The sequence below is a fragment of the Bubalus kerabau genome, chromosome 14, assembly GCF_029407905.1.
Source record: "Bubalus kerabau isolate K-KA32 ecotype Philippines breed swamp buffalo chromosome 14, PCC_UOA_SB_1v2, whole genome shotgun sequence".
NCBI lineage: Eukaryota > Metazoa > Chordata > Mammalia > Artiodactyla > Bovidae > Bubalus > Bubalus kerabau.
In genome coordinates, this window is record NC_073637.1 from 65,046,798 (window position 1) to 65,072,476 (window position 25,679).

General features: G+C 43.2%; 1 protein-coding gene across 1 annotated transcript in view; it reads right to left on the reverse strand.

The window, feature by feature from the left end:
* Positions 1-25,679, reverse strand: part of GRHL2 (grainyhead like transcription factor 2) — a 172,645-nt gene that overhangs the window by 71,370 nt on the left and 75,596 nt on the right. Inside the window, exons 6-7 of the mRNA XM_055546510.1 lie at positions 23,293-23,449; positions 18,341-18,452 (exon numbers count right to left, since the gene is read on the reverse strand). Coding sequence (XP_055402485.1) covers positions 18,341-18,452; positions 23,293-23,449 — 269 coding nt within the window. The remainder of the gene's footprint in view (positions 1-18,340; positions 18,453-23,292; positions 23,450-25,679) is intronic.

The following is a 25,679-nucleotide window of genomic DNA, read 5'->3' on the forward strand; positions in this document are numbered from 1 at the left end:
AGAGATGGGGGAATGGCTTGTTGGTGGAGAAATGATAACACATACATTTATCAATTAAGCTTGCCATGGTATACGGATGTGGTTTGTGATGTCCCAAAACAATCACAATAGCAACGTCAAAGATCACTGATCACAGACCATCACATCAAATACAACAATAATGAAGAAGTTTGAAATATGGAGAAAATTACCAAAATGTGACACAGGCAGATGCTGTTGGAGAAATGGTGCCAACAGACTTGTTCCATGCAGGGCTGCCACAAACATCCACTTTTTAAAAAAGCATTATCTGTAAAGCACCATAAACTGAAGCCCAGCAAAACACTTTGTATTACATTTTGAATGGACTTTCTTTCCTAAAAAAGATGATGAGGCAACACACAAGCTACATGTTTTGTATACTAGTTTGTAAATATCTATAGAATATAAACATCTACTTGATGAGCATGGAGGTATAAATAGAAATATGGCTTAGATGTTTCCCAAAACTGGCATGATGGAACAAAACTACAAGTGGCTAAAACAGGTTTCTAAAAAAAAAAAAGTATGTCAATTGCATCTGAGTTAAGAAGGTACTTCTTATTAATCTTAGTGATTTACACACAAAGGGATAACCCTAAAGTACACAAGCAGCTCAAAGCATCAAAAAGAACAAAACCATGGAAAGAAGAAATGAGAATCTAATAAAATAAGGGTGAAGTTGATCTCATGTTAATGTCATGTCTGGTGATAGAGTCAAACTTTCCAGGGTCTGTTTTCAGGTTGGGTGTGTCCTTGAAATGTCAAAGTGAAGCATATGGGAACGCACAGCCATGAAGATTCTCTAGGGCCTGTTAGGATAGCCTCCAAAGACGTAGACTGATAGTTTCTGGATTCTCATGCTTTGTAGCCTTGTGCAGATGTTCTGCTATAGCAACTCTCAAGTGCTGGGGTGCATCAGAATCACCAGGAAAACTTTGGTAAAATGGAGATGACGGAGCCAACTCCCAGAGATTTTCATTCAGTAGGTCTGGGATGTGGCAAAGAATCTGCCTTTTTAATAAGGTCCCAGGCAGGGCTGATGCTGCTGGTCTGGAGACCAGACTGGGTAGCATAGATCTATGGCAAATTGAAATGACTGAATCCTTTTTGTGCATTCAATTTATTTCACATATAGGCTTAGAAAGCACTCCATCTACAGTGATGTCCCACATCAATTATCCATGATGTCCATGAGACAGACTGTCTTCATCCTCAAGTCTCCCCTCTTAGGTAAATGCCAGCACCACATACAGGAGGACCAGGCAGCTACCTACATGGTAAGACCTGGGGACCACCTGCTCCAAGACCTCTACTTATTCTCTGGCCTGGAATCCCATCCTAGGACTCTCTTTGGGAACAAACACTGTCATCTCCTGACATGAAAATGCAAGTGCTCTAGGGACACTAATACCTGCCGTAAAGTGAGCTCTTACCAAATGCCAAACCTTCTCCTGACACAGCCTCCTCTAATCCTCACCATGGCTCCAGGAGGTAGGTATCAGCACCCCCTTCTAAACAGAAGTTAAGCTGCTTGTGCAAAGCAACATGGCTGGTGACAAAACAACCTGTGATTTGAATCTAGGTCTGTTTAGTGCCAAAGGCCACAGTTTTAACCACTACCTGTATTTATCTTGTAAGTTTATCTTGCGAATTAAACAATAAATGGCCACCAGACATTAACATCTTACAGAGAAAAATCATAGCATAGCCTATGTGGAAACTAGCTGGTAGAGAAGTGCCGGAGGAATGGAAGTTTGATGAGGAGGAGAGTCTGGACATTTTTGGACCATTGCAAATGCCTGAGCAAACCAGGGCAAAGTTAGGGGTGTTGCAGTGAAGAGGAAGCAAAGAACACATCTCCGTACCCTGCAGACACTGGGAGGATGGAAAGAAAGCTCACAAATTAGCCCGTCTAAGAGAGCAACGGAGGCGTGTGCTTAGTTGCTCAGCTGTGTCCAACTCTTTGTGACTGCAAGGACTGTAGCCGCCAGGCTCCTCTGTCCATGGAATCTCCAGGCAAGAAGACTGGAGCGGGTTGCCGTGCCCTCCTCCAGGGGCTCTTCCCAACCCAGGGGTTGAACCCAGGTCTCCCACATTGCAGGTGGATTCTTTACCATCTGAGCCACCAGGGTGGAGATGACAAACTTCACACTGTTATCAGCAAAGGACTGCTAGACAAGCATGGATATGCAATACTTTCCATATGTTTTTGGGAAGTTATATTCTGTGCTGATATTATAGGATCCACTCTATTTTAATTGCTATGGAAAGCAGGCCAGTGAATTAATTTGTTATACCCTTTTATTTTTTTGCATATAAATACTGGTCTGTTAAAAGGTCTTTATTTTTTCATTTAAAAAAATATTTGTTTATTTATTCATTTGACTGCTCTGGGTCTTTAGTCGTAGCAGCAGGATTCTTTAGCTGTGGCATGCAAACTCATAGTTGTGGAAAGTGGGCTCTAGTTCCCTGACCAGGCCCCCTGAACGTAGGCCCCCTGCTTTGGGAGCAAGGAGTCTTAACCACTGAACCACCAAGGAAGTCCCAAAAGGTCTTTAAATTCAGACTTTTGTTGTTTTCTTCAAACTGATTGTATGTGTAAGTGTGATTCTGGGATGCTGTCAAAGAAACTAGTAATTCCTTTACCTTAATTAAGTTCACATGCTTGGTAAAGTATAACTACTCCTTATTATTTTTGTATATATTGTTGGAGATTAAAAGAAGTGGTATAATTAATGCAAAAAATTGCTTCTCTTTTGAAAGGTGTGGATTCTGCCTGGACTGGTATAATAATGAAGCCAGAGTGCTGAAAATGGCTCAAGGCACTGGTACCACCTCAGTGTGCGGTACGTCACAGCCCAAGAAGATGCTTCTTTTGAAAAGCCAAGAACCTGTGGTAGTTTATGCATTTTATGCATTTGGGGTCAGGATGCTACAAGGAGTCCATTTATATGGTGGTGCTCAAAGCACAAAGAGAAAAAACACTGGCAGGGGAGATACCTAGACCTGAATTAAATTTATCCTCCTCTCACCAAAGCCTGAGACCACCAGTGAATTACTGCACTTGTATTTCCTCAGTCATTAAAGAGAGACAATGTCTAAGAGAACAGACCTCACTGGTCCTGTAGTCGGTGACAGAAACAACGCTGGTCCCCACTTTCCCCCATCCCTTCTGTCCTCAAACATCTGTGTCCCTCTATCTGCAGTGACAAATGGGATCAGTTCAAATTCCGGAAACAGTCGAGGGTCATTCTAAAAGTATTCACTCTGACTTGAAATATGAAAAATAAATAAACCCTAGTCGAAGTAGGTTCTGAGATTTTTTTTTTCCTGTTTTCAAAACTAAAGAATCAGCTTCTTAAAATCTGAATGACTCACAAGAACTCTGAGTTCATGATTTCCTTTATATACTTTTACCAAGTCAGAGGTGACCTGGGTTTCCTTAAGGGTGTTGACACTTGAGCTGATTTTTAGAGGCACTAAATGTATTTCCATCACTGGGTTCTGAACAAACAGTTAGGAACAACCACCAGTCTTTGAGAGCTGAGTGTGTACTAAATACACATACTTCATGAACACAACCTCAGATAATTCTGATTAGTAGCTTTTAAAAGTTATTCCTACTTGGTATAATGGGCAAATGCATCAAGTACCTCCCCTCCCTGGCAGTCACTTAGTTCTGAAAGGGACAAGCTGGGATTGAAACCTAAAAAGTTCTGTAATATATAACCTTTACAATGAGCACCTTTCCATACATAATCCAGAACAAAAGGGGCTGACATTATGAAAACAAAATTTGTGACTCATAGAATTGTGACTGGTGTAGAGTGACTCTTTGGCACTATTAAAGCTGGAGTTATTAATATTGTTATGATATTTACTCTCCACATATCATTTAAGATGAACTCTTTCTTAGAGTTTTCCCCTTAGGAGAAGCCTAATATTTTATTTGTTTGACTCACCCTTCTATTTCTAGAGAAAGAATTATACAGGCCTGTGAGATAGCTTTCAATTGCACTTAACATAAACTTAGAATAAGGAAATCATTGACACTGTAACCCGTTTCTGCATTCCAGATAGGCTAGTATTGAGTTGGCCAAAAAATTCGTTCAGGTTTACATCATCCAGAAAAACCTGAACAAACTTTTTGGCCACGCCAAGGGTACGGAAAAACCCAAATGAACTTTTTGGCCAACCCAATACTTTTATTCTGTTTGATTTCATTGCTTAAGAATGCTGGTCCTGAAGACCTAAATAGCTGTTTCTCCAGAGAAGACATATAGACGGCCAACAGACACACGAAAAGATGCTCCTTATCACTAATTATTCAAGAAATGCAAATCAAAACTACAAGGAGGTGTCACACCAGTCAGAACGGCCACCATGAAAAAGTCCACAAATGACAAGTACTGGAGAGGGTGTGCTGAAAGGAACATATGATCCACCGATCTCACTTCTGGGCGTACATCCCGGCAAAACTATAATTCAAAAAGATACATACACCCCTATGTTCAGTGTAGCACTATTTACAACAGCCAGAACATGCAAACCACCTAAATATCCATCAGTGGATGAATGGGTAAAGAAAATGTGATGTTTATACATCAATGGAATATTAGTCATAAAAAAGAATGAAATAATGCCATTTACAGTTACATGTAGGACCTAGAGATGATCATACTAATCAAGGTAAGTCAGAAAGAGAAAGACAAATACTATGTGATATCACTTATATGTGTCTGAAATAAGACACAAATGAACTTATCTACAAAACAAAAATGGACTCACAGATATAGAGAACAAACTATAGAGAACGAACTTCCCAAGGCGGAGGGGGTTGGGGAGGGGAAGGGTTGGGAGTTTGGGATTAGCAGATGCAAACTAGTATATATAAAACAGATAAACAACAAGGTTCTACTGTATAGCACAGGGAACCATATTCAAAATCCTGGGTAGCCATTCCCTTCCCCAGGGAATCTTCCCAACCCAGGGATCAAACCTAGGTCTCCTGCATTCCAGGCAGATTCTTTACCATCTGAGCCAACAGGGAAGCCCAGCATACCATAATGGGAAAACAGGGAAAAAGAATGCTGGTCTTGACCCATAAAACTTGACTTCAGACTGAAAGTAGGTCACATTCTGTTTGTAGGCACACATACACATATGTCCTAGAAAAGGGAATGACAACCCACTCCAGTATTCTTGCCTGAGAAATCCCATGTAGCCTGGCAGGTTACAATCCAAGGGTTTACAAAGAGTCAGACACAACTGAGTGAGTAATGCTTTCACTTATATATATACACACACATACCCACACACACATACAACATGACTTCTAGCTCTGAATTTAAATCAACTGGGATGGGCTTAAAATTAAACTCTTCTCATTAGTCTGTTATTCAGTGAGATTTAAATTCAATCTAACTATTATGTCTTTTTAAACTATGTGTCTTTTAAATTTGTGAAAACACAAAAGTGCCTAACACATCCTGACATTTCACTGAATGAATGAAGAGAGAGGTAGTGCTTCGGTAAATAATTTATTTGTGTATACTGTGGGAACTATTCATGTTTTATTTCAGTTTTCCATTCTTTATTTCATTACTTAACATGCTAACACTCTTAGGGGAAGGCAGAGGACAAGATGTTATAGACATCTAGGATTAGAAGTTACTGCCCAGAGTGGTTATTCGGCCAAAATCATGTCAGACCTACACACTGGGCTCCCTTCCTCTAGCACAAGTCCCCAAGCTTTCCCCACGTCAGTTGACATTTCCGGAAAGTGTGACACTTCCTAGTTAAACCAAGTCTAATTTATGAAAGACAATGGAACTCTTTCTCAAACGATGGTACTTTATTATTAGCAACAGTCTTCAGAATTGCTTTTCTGTCCTAAGACATTCCAGTCTCTCTCAAAGTCTCATTCTAGTATCTAGTAGCCCTCAATGTCAGAAATGATTTTCCAACACCTATAACTGCCCTTTTGAGTTGAATAGATTCAAACAAAAGAAATGACTTTTTGGTAACTGGGGGTGCAGGACACAGACACGCTACAAGAACTGTAAATCTTCACACGGATTACCCTTTGATCAACCAGAAATTACAAACCCAATTCTTTCAGTAGCTCTAAATCCATTAAAAGCAACCTCCACTTTCAACCTTCCCATTAGCCCCTGGGCTGCCCAGTCACTCACCAAAGTGGTCTACAGATAAAGGAAGGTAAGTTTGTTATGTGGATGATGGGGGTGGCGGGTGTTTGTTATATGAGAGATTTTTGCATTAACTGCTATTAGAACTCACGTTGCTATTCCTGTTTATTTTTCAACAGTTATTAAAGGATTTACATATTATTTCAAAATGGAAATTCCAATTCTCTTATATATATTTCCTCAAGAAGATAAATGTGTCCTTCAAAGCAGGGAGGCAGTTCCTGCTGTTACCATTCTCCTTGGAGATGCTGAATCACAGCATCTGAGGACTGCAGGTGTGCACTGAGAGGAAACCAACAGCCACCTTAGAAAAGTTGGCTCCTTGATCTGTGAAATGGAGCTACACAGTGCTGGCCTCACAGCATAAAAAACTTTCTGTTTTTTTCTGTTGTACAGAAAAAACTTTCTCTTGGCAAGTTTTAGATTTTGTAAACAGGGAAGAAAAATTTTACATTTGCCTAATTCCACACTTGTGGGTACTGCAAAGACAAGGAAGACATGCATTTGTTCCTGCTAAAAGGCAGGGTGAGAGAGAGGTTTCCAGTCCCTGCTGGAGTGCAGCTGAAAAGACCAGCTCTGTAGTTCTGTTCAGTAATTAGCTGAGTCTCGTGACACTATCAGACTGTCTTGCCAGGGTTTCTTTTTTTGTAATTCTTAAGTCAACCAAGTAACACTAAAAAATGTGAGACTATTAGGCTGAGGTTTCACTAAATGCATCTCTAAAGAAAGAAAATAATTAGGCCCCAAGCAAAAAACATGAAATCAGGGACTTCCCTGGTGGTCCAGTGGTTAAGAATCCGCCTTCCCAGGCAGGGGACATGGGTTTGATCCCTGGTTGGGGAACTAAGATCCCACATTCCAGGGGACAATTAAGCCTACAGGTTGCAACTTGAGAAGTCTGCATGCTGCAACAAAGATCCTGGGTGCTGCAACTAAGACCCGACGTGGCCAAATAAATAAATATTTTTTAAAGACATAAACTCAAATAGAGAGCATAGATTACATGTTTGAGATGAAGTCATGGTCAAATATAGCTAAAGATACAGGAAAGGTCCCACCAAGTAGGAGAAAGCAATGTGGCATCCAGTAAATGTGAAAAAGAAAATGGTGGAAGACAGGAAATTAAAGTATTTTACAGTATTAAATATGATAGGTCTGTTGAGTGGTTTTAGTTATGTGTGTGTGTGTTCATTTTGAAAGCTCATTATGTAAACCACGATCTCTTTATGTGAAAGTTTCAGCCTTTCACTGAAACAGGTTTTCAGAGCATCCATTCAGTGGATGCCCTTCAAGCACCCATTCTTACTTTAACCCTCTCTGTAACATTCCTTCTAGTTAACCACTCAGGGTTTTAAAATTGCCAGCAGTGGGGAAGTACTTCTCCAGAAAAGGTTTCTTAAACAATAATGCCTACAACCAGGCAAACACACTTCCCAGGAGCAGTGAAAAAAAAATTAACCCAAATTAAAGACCAGATTAATTACAATTTTTAATTTCCATATTTTTTCTTGGTAAAGTTTGCTTTAAAGCAAATTTCTGTTTGTTTCAGGGAAATAACAATAATTTCCAGTTAAGTTAAAAGAAAAATTTATTAATGAAGCCCCCAAGTTAAAAAGGAAAAGTTCCCCCTTGGTTTATTAATGTAGGTATTATGTTTCTATGTTAGCAATTAAGTCTTGGAGTTAACCATGCTTCATGAAAAAGTCTATAGAATAATGCAACAATTTTTAAAATATAAGAAATCAAAGTACCAAATGCACATTTAGCTGGCATCCAGAAAAATACCACCAAAACTGATTCTTTCATCATAGAAGAGGACAGAGCCCAACCCCACCCTGATTTCCCTGTTAACAAGGCACATATTCCCTTACCATGGTGTTACCTACATACACAGAACAATACACGGAAGTTTGCTCATCAACTAGTCAGCACTAGTTAAGCATCTTTTCTGTGCCAGGCACCATACCAGGTGCTGCTCATACAAAAGTTACAGAAGAAAATTTTCTCTCCCCTCGAGAAGCTTGGCATTTAGTGGAATGGACAGAATTTAAACTGATCAACCAAGTGAAAGCCAGCAATGTTACGGTCTAAGTACAAACTAAAACCTGTGGAGGAAGCAGCTGATGTCTGAAAGATCAGGAAGATCTCACCTAAGTGGGGCGTGGAACAAGGTCTTAGGAGGGAGATGACTGCCAGGTAAAGGAGGGAGGAAGGGCCATTCTAGGCAAGGAGAGCCCAAGAGGAGAAATGAAGGGGAGGTTGGAAGTAACCTAGGGGTGAAACAGACCTACGGATATGGCATTAAGAAATTTGAATATTAAAAAAGATACACACACCCCAAAGTTCATTGCAGCGCTATTTACAATAGCCAGGGCATGGAAGCAACTTAAATATCCATCAATGGAGGATTGGATAAAGAAGATGTGGCATATATATATATATATATATACACACATATATGTATACATATACATACATACATGTATGTATACACACACACATATATATACAATGGAAAATTATCAGCCATTAAAAGCAATGAAACTGTGCCATTTGCAGAAGTATGGATGGACTTGGAGACTGTCACAGAGTTAAGTCAGAAAGAGAAAAATAAATATATGACACACATTTTGGGCTTCCCTTGTGGCTGATCTGGTAAAGAATCTGCCTGCAATGTTGGAAACCTGGGTTCAATCACTGGGTTGAGAAGATCCCCTGGAGGAGGGAAAGACTACCCATTCCAGTATTCTGGCCTGGAGAAATCCAAAAAGTGTATAGTCCATGGGGTCGCAAAGAGTCGGATACGACTGAGAGACTTTCACTTTCATATGTGGAACCTAGAAAAATGGTATAGAGGACCTTATTTGCAAAGCAGGACTAGAGATGCAGATGCAGAGAACAAACATAAGGGTCCCAAGGATGGAAGAGAGGCAGTGGGTGGAGCGATGGGGACTCACACACTACGTGTTTAACACAGGTAACTGACGAGGATGCACGGCACAGGGAGCTCTACTCGGCGCTCTCTGGTGACCCAAATGTGAAGGACGTCCGGAAAAGAGGGAGATATGTGTACATACGGCCGACTCACTCTGCGGTGCACAGAAACTAACACAGTATTGTAAAGCAACAATACTCCAGTTAAAAAAAAAGAAATCTTAATAAAAGGCAGATTATGCTGGATTCAGACGTGAGTAAGATGTGAGGTTTGGAAGTGACGCCTCTTTTAAGAAACATGGATTGTAAGGAAAGAGGAAGACCCAGCAATAGTTTGGAAGGAAATCTGCCTGGATGTGTGGACAGTTGATGAACTCTGGCCCTGTCTCGGGGGAAGGCTGGAGGAACTCTCCATCACCCTAGGCACACACGCCAAGGAGGAAATGATTCTCCCCAGAGGTGCTGTCCCCAATAGAATCAGCTCCTAACACTCATATGGAGACACACATGCAATAAAGAAAAACTCATGGTGGTTCAATTTTTATTGAAAATGAGCATGTTCTGCTTGAACTAAGATTAAAGTTTAAAGAAGATTTGCAGTGTATCATCTTTTAAATACAGCATTAACAGGCTACCATTTTTATCACGGCCATGTTTTCTAACCAAAGTTGATGATGAAAACAGTTGTCCAGTAGCTGCGGCTACAGTGCTTCTCTGTAAATCAGAGGGTGCCTCGCACTGCCTGTGACTGTAGCAACAACCGGAGCTGATGATCAAACAGCAGGCGGGGCAGAGCCGGGGCCACACCCCCACCCCTCCTCCCTGCCCCCACCGTGCAGGAAGCAGGGGCCAAGGCTGCTCCACTATCTCAGCTCTGACTCACTCACCGCCCTGACTCTCACCAACCAGCCCTGGGTTGGGTTATCATTTATTTATCTTTTAACTTGAGGGCTCTCAAGGGGTTTGGTTTGGTTTTGAATCAAATTTACTTTTCATATCTATTCAGAAGTGTGGCAAGAGTCTAGGAAATATAAAAAAATCAAAATTCCATTTCCTTGAGTTATTTTTAAAGGAGGGAAGTCCCACACTTTCCCAACTGCAGGGAGAGAGCAGGTTTGTTCAGTGCTGGGGGAGGAGGGCTCACCGCAGAACAAAACTCAGGGGCAGAGTGGGCAACCCTGGGGAAGAGAGAGGCAAGCTGCAGGGCACCCTATGGTGATCTGGGGTTCCCCCAGCCGTCCCCACAAGGGAAGGGGCCAGGACAGGGCCAGAGTTCACCAAATGACCACACATCCAGGCCCTGGTCTTGGCAGATTTCCTTCCAAACTATTGCTAGGTCTTTCTCTTTCCTTCCATCCATGTTTCTTGAAAGAGGAGGCACTTCCTACTCCACATCTTACTCATGCCTGAATCTAGGCCCATTTGGGCCACAGACTCATGCTGACTACTTGGCTACCTGACCTCTCGAAAACCAGCAGATGCCTCTCCCAGCCCACCAATCTCTACACCACCACGCCCCACTTCTCTGCACAGCTTTGAGTAGCCCAAGCCAGCATTTGACTATAAAAACTGCAAGAAAGCACACTTATAAGGCACATCCAAAGCCAGGCTCCTCTAGAAAGCTCAAAGGAAAACTAAAGGTGTAACTTCATTTTATTCACAATTCCTATTTGAAAGTGGAGTACAACTCCACACAGAAGAGAGCTCCCAGCCCTGGACAGATGAGCCAAGCTGCGAAAGCCACAGTGGTCAACGAAATTCTGTATTCGAGAATCTCCCGAAAGGCTTCTCTTTGACCCTCACAGAAAACTATCTCAAACTAAACTTGAAAAAATGTTTTGATTTCATCAGACCTTAAGGATTCATGAAAACTTTATCTTAATACAAGATTGCTATCAACAGGACAATTTTAAAATAAAGAAATACATTTGTATTAGGGCACAGATGAAAATCCTATAATCACATGCTAATAACCAAAGAGACTATAACTGCCTGTCAATGGAAAACAATGGGATTAATATTAACAATATAATACATACTAATACAAGGAAAGATTACTTTCTGGGAACCAAAATCAAAGACAGATTGAATAAAGAGCAAATAGTTGGTTTCACAATTAACTGCAAAATGATGTCGATACTGATTACATTGGATGTGACTATCAAGTAATTTTGCTCATTTGGACGTGCTTGGGGAATTAGTCTAATTACGTCACCATCCATACCACCCTTTCGGAAAGTGCAAAAACTGTGATGCTCATTATTTTGAAAAGGCTGCATTGTCAAGCAAGCAAATAATTCTTAATTCTGTTCAGTAGAGAAGCTATATTTGAATGAGTCTCAATGTATCTGCTGTAGCTTCTGATTTTTCATTCTATAAATCAATGTTAGTTGTTGAATGTCTTATAATTTTCCTTCCTTGCTTGAAAGGAAACAGAAAAACATTCTTTCCCAAGAAAGTGGTTCTGTAATTATTCATGCTTTGAGTAGACTTGCTACGCATTCTGGTTCATTTTATGATTGGTAGTTCCTTTCAAATATTTTTAAAATGGCTTACATGGGGCAAAACTGGATCTCTCCACTGTGCAAATGAGTCCCGGGGAACTCCTAGCCTGTTTAATGTGTAGACAGTGCCTAAAAGTCATTGTGCCCCTGGCTGGACTCAGCATCAGTCAGCCCCCACTGCCCTGGCACCTGGGGCACCATGCTTGCTGCTACTCCCAACCCCTACCTCGTTGGCAAAGCTGCACTTTCTTTCTGTGATCTTTTTCTTCTCCTTTATCCCTACAGCCAGTCAGTTCTGAAAGTCTACCAGTTCTAGAATTCATCTCTCATTCCTGAGTTAATTTTTGCATCTCTCCTTTACAGCTTACTCCTCCGGGTCTCTCCCCAGCTATAACCAGTCTCTCCCTCACTTCATCCCACCCGGACCCTGGCTCAGAACCACCTCTCTGAAAGACAGATACCACTGTCCTGCTAAAACTCATCAGCAGTTGAGCAAAGTCTCCCAAATAAAACCCTGCAACTCAATAAAGAGAAATGTCACTTCATCACAGTATTCCATTTGCCTGTATTTCTGCCCAATCTCCCCGTTGTCAGAGTTCTGGGAGGACCAGTGGGTGAATAGAATACTCCCCTGGATGAGTGACATCTTTTATGGGCCCTCACTTATATATTCCTGCATCTCTAAAGCCCACTGTGTTCAACAAGAGAAAAACATGGATTAATGAAATACAAAATATGCATGTTACACCTCAATATAAAAAAAGTATAAGCACACACATTTCGAAAATCTCCCCGACAAAACTGCAAAGCAAGGTTCTGTGGAGCCACACTAGTGTCAAAGCGGCAGAAGACGAGAAACTCTGAGCTCAGTTCCCCTCAGTATCTGGTGTGGTGACGCTCCTCTGCAAAGACCCACCCAACGGTCTGAGAGAGCATTTCCCCAGTGCTCCGCCTGCAGCTCTGAGTTGACCACCAGGATACGTGTGGTCGGAGTCAACAGCCCTCTCATACCAGAAACTTTCTGGGCTTTGGACCCCAAAACACCCTCCTGGGCTCATTCAGCCTCCATGGGAGACCCAGAGCTTCAGTCTGTACCTCATTGAAACAGCTTTACATGGGTCTCCTCTTACAGCTTGAGACCAGCAAATCCCATCTATACTTCCTACCCCTGTCACTCTAAGAAAGTGTTAGCCACTCAGTCATGTCCGACTCAGTGACCTCATGGACTGCAGCCCACCAGGCTCCCCTGTCCATGGGATTCTCCAGCTGAGAATACTGGAGTAGGTAACCATCCCCTTCTCCACGGGATCTTCCCAACCCAGGCATCAAACTCAGGTCTCCTGCATTGCAGGCAGATTCTTCACTGTCTGAGCCACCAGGTTACTCTAAAATTCCCCTTAAAAAAGCAAGCCTCTCCACAATTCCCACAGCCTTCCAGCTCATTTTTCAGCCCAGTTTATTCCCAGTTCACTTGTCTCCCCACCCACTGTGTAAGTTGAATCAATGATACGCCCACCAGCATGCACGAGAGTTTCTACCCCTCCCATTTTTGCCAACAGTTTTATCAGATTTTATAAAATCACATGCCAATCTCACTTTGGTTTTACTGTCTTGATTCCTATACCTCTGCATGGTCTGTTTCCTTGGCTCACAGCACCCTCCCCCACCTTTTTGACCTCACATGTTCTGGTTATCTTTTCAGAGGGGACTTAGAAGCATCTACGGCAAGTGTTCCTCCCATCTGCCTCTCACCATGTGATAACCTCAGCCAGTCATCTTCTTGCCTCCAGTCTGGAGCAGCTTGAAGATGGGGCTCTGCCTTATTTATTTATCTCTGAATCACCAGTTCCTAACGAAGGGTCGGTTTGCTGAGTGAATGTGAAATTACTCTGCCTTTCTGCAAGCTGGTGGTAACTAAGATGGGATCAACACTGACTCCATGTCCGTTGAGAAAGGGGGTTTCACACTCAGAAATGAGCAAAGGACAGATACCATCAAAGTGGTGATTCCATACAGTAGGTACAATTAGTGCAGGAACTTTAGGCTGCAGAATGTGAACATATTGATGACCTGGAGTAGCTGTTGTTATCCGACGAGTTCATAAGAAAGAACTTGTGAAACTTGGAGAACTCTACTTATGTGCTTTGCAGAGCAGCAGAGTGCATTTGGGCTGGGGTTTGTTTGTTTTACTTATATCCAGCAAGAGCTAATTGCTAATGTTTCCTTCCCCACCAACATAGTTTATGGCCTAATGTACAAGAACCACACATCTGAACTGGCTTTTAGAAATGTCAGAACTAGCAGCAGCTGAGTCCTGCCACCCAGAGTGCAAAGCGTTCTCAGGGTCTGGAAAGGCAGCAGCCGAGTCCTGCCACCCAGAGTGCAAAGCGTTCTCAGCGTCTGGAAAGGAAGGCGCAGCGGAGAGAGGCAGGGCCTCAGCGCAAGGTCAATTCATGACAGCTTGCAGTTACTCTGCATGTGATTAGGGGCTGGCGGGGGGCCCAGAGCAATCTAGAGGTCAGGATACAGAGATGAGAGACAGTGGAGTGAAGACACACAATAACTAAAAAAACAAGGGGTGCACACTCTAGCAATCCTGAATTTCCATCTTCACCACTTACCAGGTGTTTGATCCTGGGTAAAATTCTTCACACCTCACCCTCTCAGCTTTTCAGCAATAAAATAAGCTGTTTTCAGGATGAAGGACAAAATGCTTATGTCTGATGTATAGAAAGAGTGTGGTACACAAAAGGCAACAGACACATGGGAGCTGTTACTAAGACACAGTTCGCGCCTTTGAAAGCCAGCTTCCTATCACTGCAGTAAGAGTTTCATCCTTACGTGCGTTCATTCATTCGTTCATACGTTCATTCATTCCTTCAGGAAATATTTATCAAATGCTCACGGTGACTCAGGCTCTGTGAGAGGCATTAGGCCTGGAGCAGAAAAGAAAACAGACTAGTGTCTGCTCTTATGGGGCTTAGTGTAGCATGAGGGGGGGCACAAGAAGAAATAGAAACATGTATTCATAACATGTTTGGTGGCGACAGGGTTCTGCAGTGGAGTAGAGTTAAGGCAGCTTAAGAGAGATGAGGGCGTGATGTTTGGGTGAGGTGAGAGGGAAGGTCTCTCTGATACGGTGACGACAAGCAAAGGCCTCCAAGAAGTGAGGGAACAAGTCAGGCAACATGTGAGTATCCGCCCAGAGAGGGATGTGACTGGTGTGAGGCAGGAAGGGCCTCACCAGGGACTCTGCTCAGCACTCAGGAAGCTGGCAGCTGAGGTGCCCCCTGCTCTGAGGAGCAGCTCTCTTCCTTGGCCCTCCACTTTCCGTGGATGGCCTTTCCACAGATGGGGACTCCAAGAGGGACACTGTGGGTTCTCTCCCATCAGGCAGCCGGCACACACGGGTTACTCAGAGGAGCAGGAGTGCGTGGGCGATGAGGTGGGGCCACAAAGAACAACCAACAGTCTAGTCCAGAGGAGACAATTTATGTAGGGAAAGATGGAGAATGTTCTCCAGGCATGATTATATCAGGGCCCAGAGGTGACAGGGTGACCCTCGAGCATGAGTGCTGAGTTCCCCGGAGAAGGAAATGGCAAGCCACTCCAGTATGCTTGCCTGGGAAATCCCATGGACAGAGGAGCCTGGTGGACTACAGTCCATGGCGTCGCAAGAGTTGAGTTAGCACATGAGTTCTGAGGGGATGTTGAAGACACAGAGAGGTGAGAGCTCCACTGGGTGCTGCTTGGAAGGGAAGCAGAGAGACTGAGGGATGGAGGGAGGGCTGACTGTCCTGGGCACCCCTGGAAAGGTGAAAGGACCTGTGTACCCAAACACAGAGTGGTATTGCCCATAATTTGAGGAGTGGCGGTTCCCCAAAGCCCACCCACAGACCCCAAGGACCCAGGTTATGAACGCTCGTTTTAGCAAAAAAGGGCCTCATCTCAGTCTCTAATGCCAGCTTCAAAGTCACTACCTACAGGCTTCAGTTGGACTTGCTGACCACAGTGGCTGGGAGAGGCTTGGGGAACTGCAACTTGGGACACCCAGCTTTAATCTCCAGTTCATAAAGGTAAAGAAAAATAACATATTAAACACTTCTGGATTTTTCCTTTTCTCTTGCAGGCCAGCCACTAGAAGGTTCTCCACCCAAACTGACAAAGGTATAGCATAAACGCACTCTTGGGCCTCCTCCCCCTCAGCGGGCATTGGTACCCCCCTGGCTGAGCCCAGGTGCAGCCTCACAGACATTCTCAACACGGCCCTGCAGAGTTACCAGCGGGGAGGGCACACAGCACAGGGATGGAACCCCACAGCAACCTCACCCCCCACCCTTTCTATTGGAAATGGTGTTAATCGCCCACTGACAGAGGAACAAGTTGCTTGATTTTTTAAAATCTGGTACAAGAATGAATGAGAGGAATTTCTTCCATCTTTCCTCATCCTGTCAGGTTGAGGTGAGGGGTAGAGACTGTGGTCAGAAGATTGATTTTTCATTTGAACCTAAGAGGCTGATTCAATGCCTTAATCTCAGAGTCAGCAAACAGCCCAGGTAGCCATGAAGTTACTGAGTCAAAGTCACAAATCTCAATGATAAATGTGTATGTGTTTGTGTGCACACACACATGTGCAAAGGGTTACATGAGGGAGAAAAAGCAGCCAAGAGGTGATAAAGAAGAGAGATAAAATCTGAAATCCTATGAGACCTGAGAGATCATTCTGGGCTAAGAAAAGTAAACTGTGTAACAACATCAAAGTTGAACCCACAGGTATGCCAGTAAAACGTGTTTATTATTTGCCTTATTTGGACCTAGGCCACATTTCTACTTAATTGCTCCTTTCTTGGGCAGTAATTATAAGGCTAACTTTTCAAATAAAATAAAATTGTTCCTCTGCTCTGGGCAGACTGCCTCCAAAGCAGGTTACAGCAAGTATTCCCAAACCCTTCTTCCCAGTTGGTCGATCTTGGGGGTTCAGGGTGTGACTTGGGTGAGGAAGATTGCTTTTATCCCAGCACTTGCACTAAGTCTTGCACTAATTATCGGAGGAAAGGAAAGGTGGGTCAGTAAGCCTTGGTTTCCTTGTTTATTACATAAATTCGTTTGACTAGTTGAAAGGAGATGTGTGTGAGTGTGTGTATCTGTGGTAGAGATAAGGAGTGGTGTAGCCATTTTGCAAGAAAAACCAGCAAATTAGTTTCCATATGTTCTACAGCGAGTCTCCAACCCTACCTTAGTTCCTCTACCATTGGTCAAAGGGTCCCAGCAAGTGTGAGATAAAAGGTTTGAAAAAGTCCTTCGTTATAATGTGAAAGAAATCAAAGTAAACATCCTTCTAGTGCTTCATTATCAACTCTGGTGTCCAACACAGCAGAAACCTTCCTCACTGGACTTGGCCTGCCCTCACTGGGACTGTGCCTTGAGGTCTGGGAAATGTGAAAATAAAGCCTATAAATGAGAAATGATTTCTTATGGAAGCAGGATGTAGATGAACTGTTAAAATTATTTAAAAACACATATAATTACTGTGGTCTTAAGTTATTTCTAGACACTTTAAGATCAATCCCTGGCACCCCCTGCTTTGCTCTGTGTCTAGAGGTTGATTCCTGCAAAGTGCATGTGCCCTCCTCTTCAGGCTAATGGGGTCAATGGAAAGCGCTAGGGGAGGCTGAGGGGCAGGGTGTGCCATCTCCCCCTCGCTTTGCACTGAGGGGTGTTTCTGGCAGATTCTCTGCAGTTCTCACTATTCTAAGATAGCTGCTTCCTCTGGGGTCCACGTTCTCGCTGCTCTAAGACAGCTGCTCCCTCCACGGTCCCAGCTGTGGCTCCAGGCCGATCCTGTCCCTGCCTGGGGGCTCTCACAACTCCCACCCCCTCTCCTTTGATCCTTCAACCCTCCAGCAAATAGCAGCAAGTTCCTGCTGTGGCTCCTCTCTCATGGCCTCGTGGGGCCTTCCACCCTCCCAATCTTGGCAATGAATTCTCTACATGGAACCACTTGGTATGGGCTCTGTTCTCTTGACTGGACTCTTGAGTCCCACCCAGGGGGCTCCGAATCTCTGAAGAACAAGCATGATGTTTAGGAATATACAGACTCCAGGAAATGCACTGGGCAGATCATTCCTTCTCTACTGCCAAGAACACTCTCTCAAACTCTGCATTAGTCTGATCACCTAGTACTCTTTGCACTAGACGTGTATTTGGATAGAAGGAACACAAGATAGAAAATTAGAGAACTAGAATGCTCTATCTAGTCCCGTGACTTTCACGAGTACCTTAGATCCAAATGACCCCAGGTTACTTGTGATATAGGAAGGAATAAGAGTTCCTCTGGCCTGCCTGCCAGTTATTAGGCTCAAACACAAGAGGGCATGGAAATATGTTTCAGAAACTGGCCTGGCCATGGTAAATCTAAATCTATTATTATATGAGACACAGTTGACTTCTATGGGACACAAAGTGTTTTGCTCTAAGCTTAGCCCGATCTTGACTTCTCAGTCTAATTTGTACTAAATATACTGAAATATTGGAAACGTTCCAAGCTAGTGCCAGGCACATCACAGGAGTGATGTAGGTCTCAGCTGTGATTTCTGGGCTCTTCTTTCTATCAAGGCAACATGGAGGTTTACCAAAGACCATACAAGAAGGTCAAGGTCAAGGTCAACTTACCAATGTCGAGGACCCTCTGCTTTGCGGTGTGCTGCCGAGAGTGCCAGTACTTCCAGTATTTCAGCTGCTCATCTCGGTTTTTGTCCTCACTGAAGACCACCATCACCACGCTCTGCAGGGCAGGGAGAACCACACAGCTTAGTTTCCATTCAGCCCCTCCTGCTCCACAGTGTCCAGTTCTGGGAATCCTACCAGAGGTGTGTTGCCTTAATTTCTGTAAATTTGCTTTTCTTGCTTTAGATAAGCTCAGTTGTAGGGTTTATTTTGTTTCAAAATAGGCCTACTTTTTAGAAAATAAATGGGAAGTGAAAGCAGCACAGAGTAAAAAAGAATGCTACCTCATCTTTACCATGACTAACACACAATTGGATTAACCAATTTACCAGCAAATGTATTATTTTGTGAGGTGAGTGGGAATACCAAAAAAGATTTTTTTCTTACATTGAATACAAGGCCATTTTTGAAATGGCATATCCTTAAACATAGAATTTGGTGCTTTCGTAAAAGAGCAAATATGTGTTTCTGGCCTAATTAAGTGCCTCTGACTGGATCAGTGATGGTACTGAGAGAAATACTAAAAGATGAGCTCACACTGATGAACAATGATATAAAATACAGATATATCACAGACCAAAAGATACAAAGTCAACCATATGATTTCCTTAAATATGTGGATATACTTTTAAATGAGCCCATGAAACTAATTATATCTGTAGAAATAAGAATCCCAAATGACTTCCACTTCTAAGTTCCAAACTGTCTTGCTAAACTAAATATATGTTAATTCATTGTCATTTACGAGATGGAGAAGGTACCCAAAATCACCAAACAAACCAAAAAAAAAAAAAAACAAACCAACTTACAACCCTTTAATTACAGCATGAGGAATACTATATCCAGGAATATACTCCCCATCTCATTCCATATCCAAAATACCTCTTAGACATTTTTCTGCTATTTCAAGAGAATAGTTCATCAACTCTCATTCCTTAATGCCTTGACCCCTGTAGCATTTGATACATATCTACCTAATTACTTACAGTTACTCAGTCCATGGCTGTGGCTTATGTTAATAAGGGCGGGGATATCGTGTCACTCACCACCGTGTCCCTGCTGCTGCTGCTAAGTCACTGCAGTCGTGTCTGACTCTGTGTGACCCCATAGACAGCAGCCCACCAGGCTCCCCTGTTCCTGGGATTCTCCAGGCAAGAACACTGGAGTGGGTTGCCATTTCCTTCTCCAGTGCATGAAAGTGAAAAGTGAAAGTGAAGTTGCTCAGTCATGTCCGACTCAGCGACCCCATGGACTGCAGCCTACCAGGCTCCTCCATCCATGGGATTTTCCAGGCAAGAGTACTGGAGTGGGGTGACCGTGCCCCTAGTGCCCGACAAATAAGATACCAAATGCATGATAGTGGCCATAGTGTCAAGATCTGGCTTATTCCCAGTGGTATGTAAACATGTGTCACACAAAAAAAGCAGAGGTTTGTTAGAAAAGCTGGTTTAGAAATAATGCATCCATATTATTCGAATCCACAAGCAGCATGGCTCACAGAGGCGTGCAGGAGAGCTGACGAGAAAGGGACTCGCGGGCTGTGCTGGTGGAACCCGGGCTCGGCCTCCCTCCATCCTTCCCCCTTCCCCTTCCTCAGGTCTTTCTATTTCTATGTAAACATTCACTGCACAGCCTCCTGTTGTTTATTTCTGTCTGTCCCAAAATAAAAATAACATTTTGGGTGACTTTTTTCTAGTCAATGACTAAATTAGCATAAGTAATGGCCTGGTTTTGGTATGGAAATGTATTTTTCCAGTGATAAAGAAAAAGGCGGTTTGAAACTGCTATTACCAAGACCACAGGCTCTGACTTAGGATGTAGCACTGTTCACAGAAATCAGTGCTCAGAGATTCTAAGTGCATTCCTTGCTCCTCCAGGCGGCTTGCTCTCCCAGAGCAGAGGAGTAAGACAGACCCACTCCGAGAAGGGCCATCCTGCTCTCCAAGGCTGTTAGATTGAAGACCTGAAGAGAAGGAAGGCTCTTTGTTTTAGGCAAAATGGAACAAAAGGAGATAAAATAAACTACATTATTTTCATGATTTCAGTGAAAGAAAATTCTTGGAAAAGTCGCTGTACTCCAAACTGCTGCCATGGCCTTAGATTACTAACATCATCTTTTCAGGGTGATGATAAGGTGTTATTACCAAGGTGTATATGAGTTATACACTACCTTGTAATTGGCAAGATTTTTTGAAAAAGAAGAGGTATCCAGTGTCTTCTCACCAGGCATTCATATACGATGGCATAGGGCGCACCAGGGTCAATTTCCAGAGGTGGAGCCTATGCCTTTCAGGCCTCCATGCTGCTCAGTACTGTACACTTGGGTGTTAAGAGAGTAGGTTAGAAGTCTGATTGTTTGGGATAGAACCTGGGTCCCTCACATTTGAGCTGTGTGACCTTGGCCAGTCGCTGGCTTCTGAAAGGCCAAGTTTCCTCATCTGGAACATTATAGAATTAATGCCTATGGCATAGGGTTGTTGCTAGTTTCCGAGAGTTACTTGATGTACGGTGTTCAACGTACACACACAATAAATACGAGCTGTTCTATTGTGGCTCTGGTTGTTGGGATGATGGGGACGAGGACGGCATCCCTCCACTGCAGGCCTGACCACAGGCTTGGGACATAGTAAGCCCCCTGGAGGCACACAGCACACTGAGCACCTTTGCACCTGCCCCGGAGCGCAGCCTCAGGTAGGACATTAGTCCCAGAGCCTCCCTCCCCATCCTTCCCTTCACTCTCAACCGCCCTGCCTCCTGAAGCTCCAATCTGGAACCAGGACAGACTTGCAGGGAGGAAGGCCTAAACAAAGGAGGAGCAGTTCCTCCTTGTCTTTCTCATGGAAACAATGTCATAAACCTGGTTGATTCAATAGCACACCACTGCAATGATTTTACCTAAAGCTAGTAACAGGCAAGTCAGCCAGCAGGTGCCCAGATACGCTTTTCCCTGTAACCTCATGTGTTACCCTTTGTGTGGGAATTTGAGATGCGGTGAACTGGGCCCGGCAGAGCACGGCGTTCCTTTCTCAGTGTACTGAAGAAACAGCTTAGGAGGAGGCAGTTAAGATAAAATAAGGAGGCATGCACACAGCAGCATAAATCATTTTACAACAGGGCAGGAAAGTCCTTCAACCTCTTTTCAGAGCTCTTGTATATATAATTTTCCTTTTCAGTAGAGAAGCATTACCAGGTCCTGCCCTTCTTGGCAGAGTTGAGAATGCCAGAAGCTGGCAGACTTCCAAAACAGTTTCATTTCCCACAAACAGAACTAGCCCTCATGGATGTGAAAATTCTTTCAAGTCACTCCAGGTAGGGATCATATCATGCCCACTCCTTGACTTTTCATACTGTTCATAGGGTTCTCAAGAATACTGAAGTGGTTTGCCATTCCCTTCTCCAGTGGATCATGTTTTGTTAGACCTCTCCACCATGACCCATGTTGGGTGGCCCTACATGGCATGGCTCATAGTTTCACTGAGTTAGACCACGCTGTGGTCCATGTGATCAGTTTATTAGTTTTCTGTGATTCTGATTTTCATTCTGTCTGCCCTCTGAGGGAATAAGGATGAGGCTTATGGAAGCTTCCTGATGGGAGAGAATGACTGTGGGGGAAACTGGATCTTGTTGTGATGGCCAGGGCCATGCTCAGTAAATCTTTAATCCAATTTTCTGTCGATGGGCAGGGCTGTGTTTCCTCCCTTTTGTTTGACCTGTGACCAAACTATGGTGGACCTGATGAAAGCGAAAGAGGAGAGTGAAAAAGTTGGCTTAAAACTCAACATTCAGAAAACGAAGATCATGGAATCCAGTCCCATCACTTCATGGCAAATAGATGGGGAAACAATGGAAACAGTGACAGGCTTTATTTTGAGGGGCTCCAAAAATCACTGCAGATGGTGACTATAGCCATGAAATTAAAAGACGCTTACTCCTTGGAAGAAAAGCTATGACAAACCTAGATAGCACATTAAAAAGCAGAGACATTACTTTGCCAACAAAGGTCCATTTAGTCAAAGCTATGGTTTTTCCGGTAGTCATGTATGGATGTGAGAGTAGGACTATAAAGAAAGCTGAGCGCCAAAGAATTGATGCTTTTGAACAGTGGTGTTGGAGAAGACTCTTTGAGAGTCCCTTAGACTGCAAGGAGATCCAACCAATCAATCCTAAAGGAAATCAGTCCTGAATATTGCAAAGACTGATGCTGAAGCTGAAACTCCAATACTTTGGCCACCTGATGAGAAATTTCAACTGACTCATTTGAAAAGACCCTGATGCTGGGAAAGATTGAAGGCAAGAGGAGAAGGGGACAACGGAGGAGGAGATGGTTGGATGGCATCACCAACTCGATGGACATGAGTTTGAGCAGGTTTCAGGAGCTGGTGATGAATAGGAAAGCCTTATGTGCTGCAGTCAATGGATTGAACTGAACCCCTTGACTCTTTAGTAAGCACTGGGCTGCAGAAGGCTTTTAAGCAGAGCTGCAAAGGGCTCTTTGTATGTATGAATGTATGAACTGCACCCTCCTTTACAGAATAAAGCCCAGCTCTTTCCCGCCCACAGATATGCTCTGACTTACAGCTACTTACTGGAAAAATGAACATCATTTGATTGAAAACAATGATGATAGTAATTAGATACCACATAGGCAATGAATGAAGCTGGGAAAATCCCCTGGATACAGTCAGAAAGCATGTTCCCACCATGTCTGTTCCCTGGGGTTTATTGGTTACTGATTAAAATGATAAACTGCAAGCCAATAAGTTCTTGTGCCCCAATTCTGACATTTGTTCTAGAATTATTTACTTTGGCATTTTTTTCCATGCCCTTCCACAAGGCTGGTAAGTAACAATGCCTTCATCTGATCCCTCCATGCTTTATTTGAGAAATGAGGCTCCTACCCTGACTTTGCTGATGGGGTGTCGGAAGCACTTGTTGTCCCCCGTCTCGCTGAGCGTGATGGCATAGAACTGCCCCTTGTTGAGGTAGGTCATCGGGCCCTCCCCTTGCTTCTGACGGAGAGATTTGGTGGCTTCCAGGGTGTACTGAAATGTGCCACTGTGAACAGAAAGCAAATAGTGGTCAGATTCACTCAGACATTTCTGCCTTTGGGATCAATTTCACATCAATAACATTTTGTATGAACATTAACCAACGTTTACTCCATTTCACAGACAAAACACAGCATACGGCAAAAGAGATGAGACCGTACCAAAGGTCACTGCTAGTAGGGCACATAACATTTCTATTAGTGGCCCATAAACCAGATGGTTAAGAAAGGGAGAAAGTCCATGGCATGCCCATCCCACTGAGCCAGGCAGGGCCAGGGGAGCCTCTGTTAGGTTTTAGCTGGCACTTTGCAATGCCTGAACTTAGATAGGACTTGCTTCTTTCATGCTGGCTATAAGCCATAGGTGTGAGTACCTTTGTTCAATTGATCCATATACTTCACCTTCTTCTGTCTAACTGAGGTGTTGCACACAGCTACATCCCACTTTAAAATGCCTCAGAATATAAAAATCTAGAACTCAACACTCATGACTGAAAATTCTAGGGAATCTAGTTTCATAACAGGGATTATTTTTTGATTTGGGGGTCTTGTTTTCTAAGCCTGCAGAAGAACTCATGACAGGGTTACCTCTCTAAAGCAGGAGCTTGCAAACAATGGCCCCTGGGCCACAGCCAGTTGGCTGGCTGTTTTTGTAAATAAAGTTTTACTCGCCCACAGCTACACTCATCTGTTTTTATCTTCTCATGGCCGCTTTTACACTGCCACAGCCGGGCGGAGGAGTTGCGACAGAGACTGTGTAATTCGCTAAAACTAAAATACTTAATATCTAGCCTATTACAGAAAAAAAGTTTGCAGATCACTGCTCTTAATAATTTCCCTAATATTTGACAAATATAATTTAACTTGTAAAAGGAAAACACTGATTTTCCCAACTTTGAAAAACATAGCCATTGTTTAAAATGAGCAACAAATATGAACCACCATCTTTTTTATTTAAGATGCTCGTTCAGAATACTTATTTCTGCTGCCCTGCAGGAAGGCACGGATGATGATCCCACTGCAAACGCTTTGTCTGTTTTCTGGAGCATCAGAAACTCTTCACTGTGTCTATTTTTTTAGCCCTTTAAATTTCATAGTCTGTGAAAGACTAGGTACAAAAAGATTCAAAGTTTGCTTCCTAAAACGATCTACCCATAAGATTACGGGGGACTCTTGCTTTCTATGTTGAGTATTTCTGCAATGTTTCATATCTTTTAGCTTAAATGAGAAAGAAATCTGAAGGGCAAAATAATATTTCTCTTATATGATAAAAAATCTTAGGTTAAAGCTGATAAAGTGAATTCCAGAATATGCGTCTTAGAATAAGGTGGGAAATAAATCATTCAAGATAGAATCGATTCCACTGTCATTTTGCCTGGAAAAAGCAATTTCGAGATAACCACTGAATCAGAAAATGAGACCTGGACAGGATATTAGGAATCACTGCTTGAAAAATATGAAGAAAGCTGTGAACTTTCTTCCCAGATAAAAGCACATATGCACACAAATGATTTGTAATATAATTTCAGGGGATTCACGTCCCCCAGGCTGATCAACAGCATAAGATAAGAACCACCTTCCTCATTTCACAGCTGAGAAGAAGCTGAGAAACTCGCTCATTGCAGGGAACAATGACAGCAGCAGAAAGCGAAAACAGGGCAGGAAAATGGTAGGTCAATGCTCTTTTTAATGGCCCAATAGCTGGTTGCATGGTTATCTGGATGGACAGCATGTAAATTACCCATGCATTTCCATATTTTAGAAGTTGATTCGAAACTTTCTTCTTTGCCTTTTCCCTACCCTTCGCCGCCACCACTGCACAGCCAAATTCTGTCTGGAACAATCTGGAGAGGATAACTGGGGAGCCTGAGGTTGGAACAAGACTCTGAAGGAGAAGAAAGACTTGAAGAGAAAACAGACAGAAGAAAAGAGGGTCATACACGTAAAAGTAAAGGGGCAAGAAACACAGTGGGAGAAGAGGTCTACAATGCATGGAGGGCTCTAACCACCTTCATAAGGAATTTGTGTTTTATTCTGAAATGGTGAAATCAGTGGTAAGATTTGCAAATGGGAGAGATTCATTCATTCACGCCCTTCTCTCCCATCTTCAGGCACTTCTGGAGTGTGTGGCTAGGAGGATGGCTACATCATTACGCATAACAAGAAATGAAAGTGGGACTTCCTGGTGGTCCAGTGGTTAAGAATCTGCCTGCCAGTGCAGAAGACATGGGCTCTATC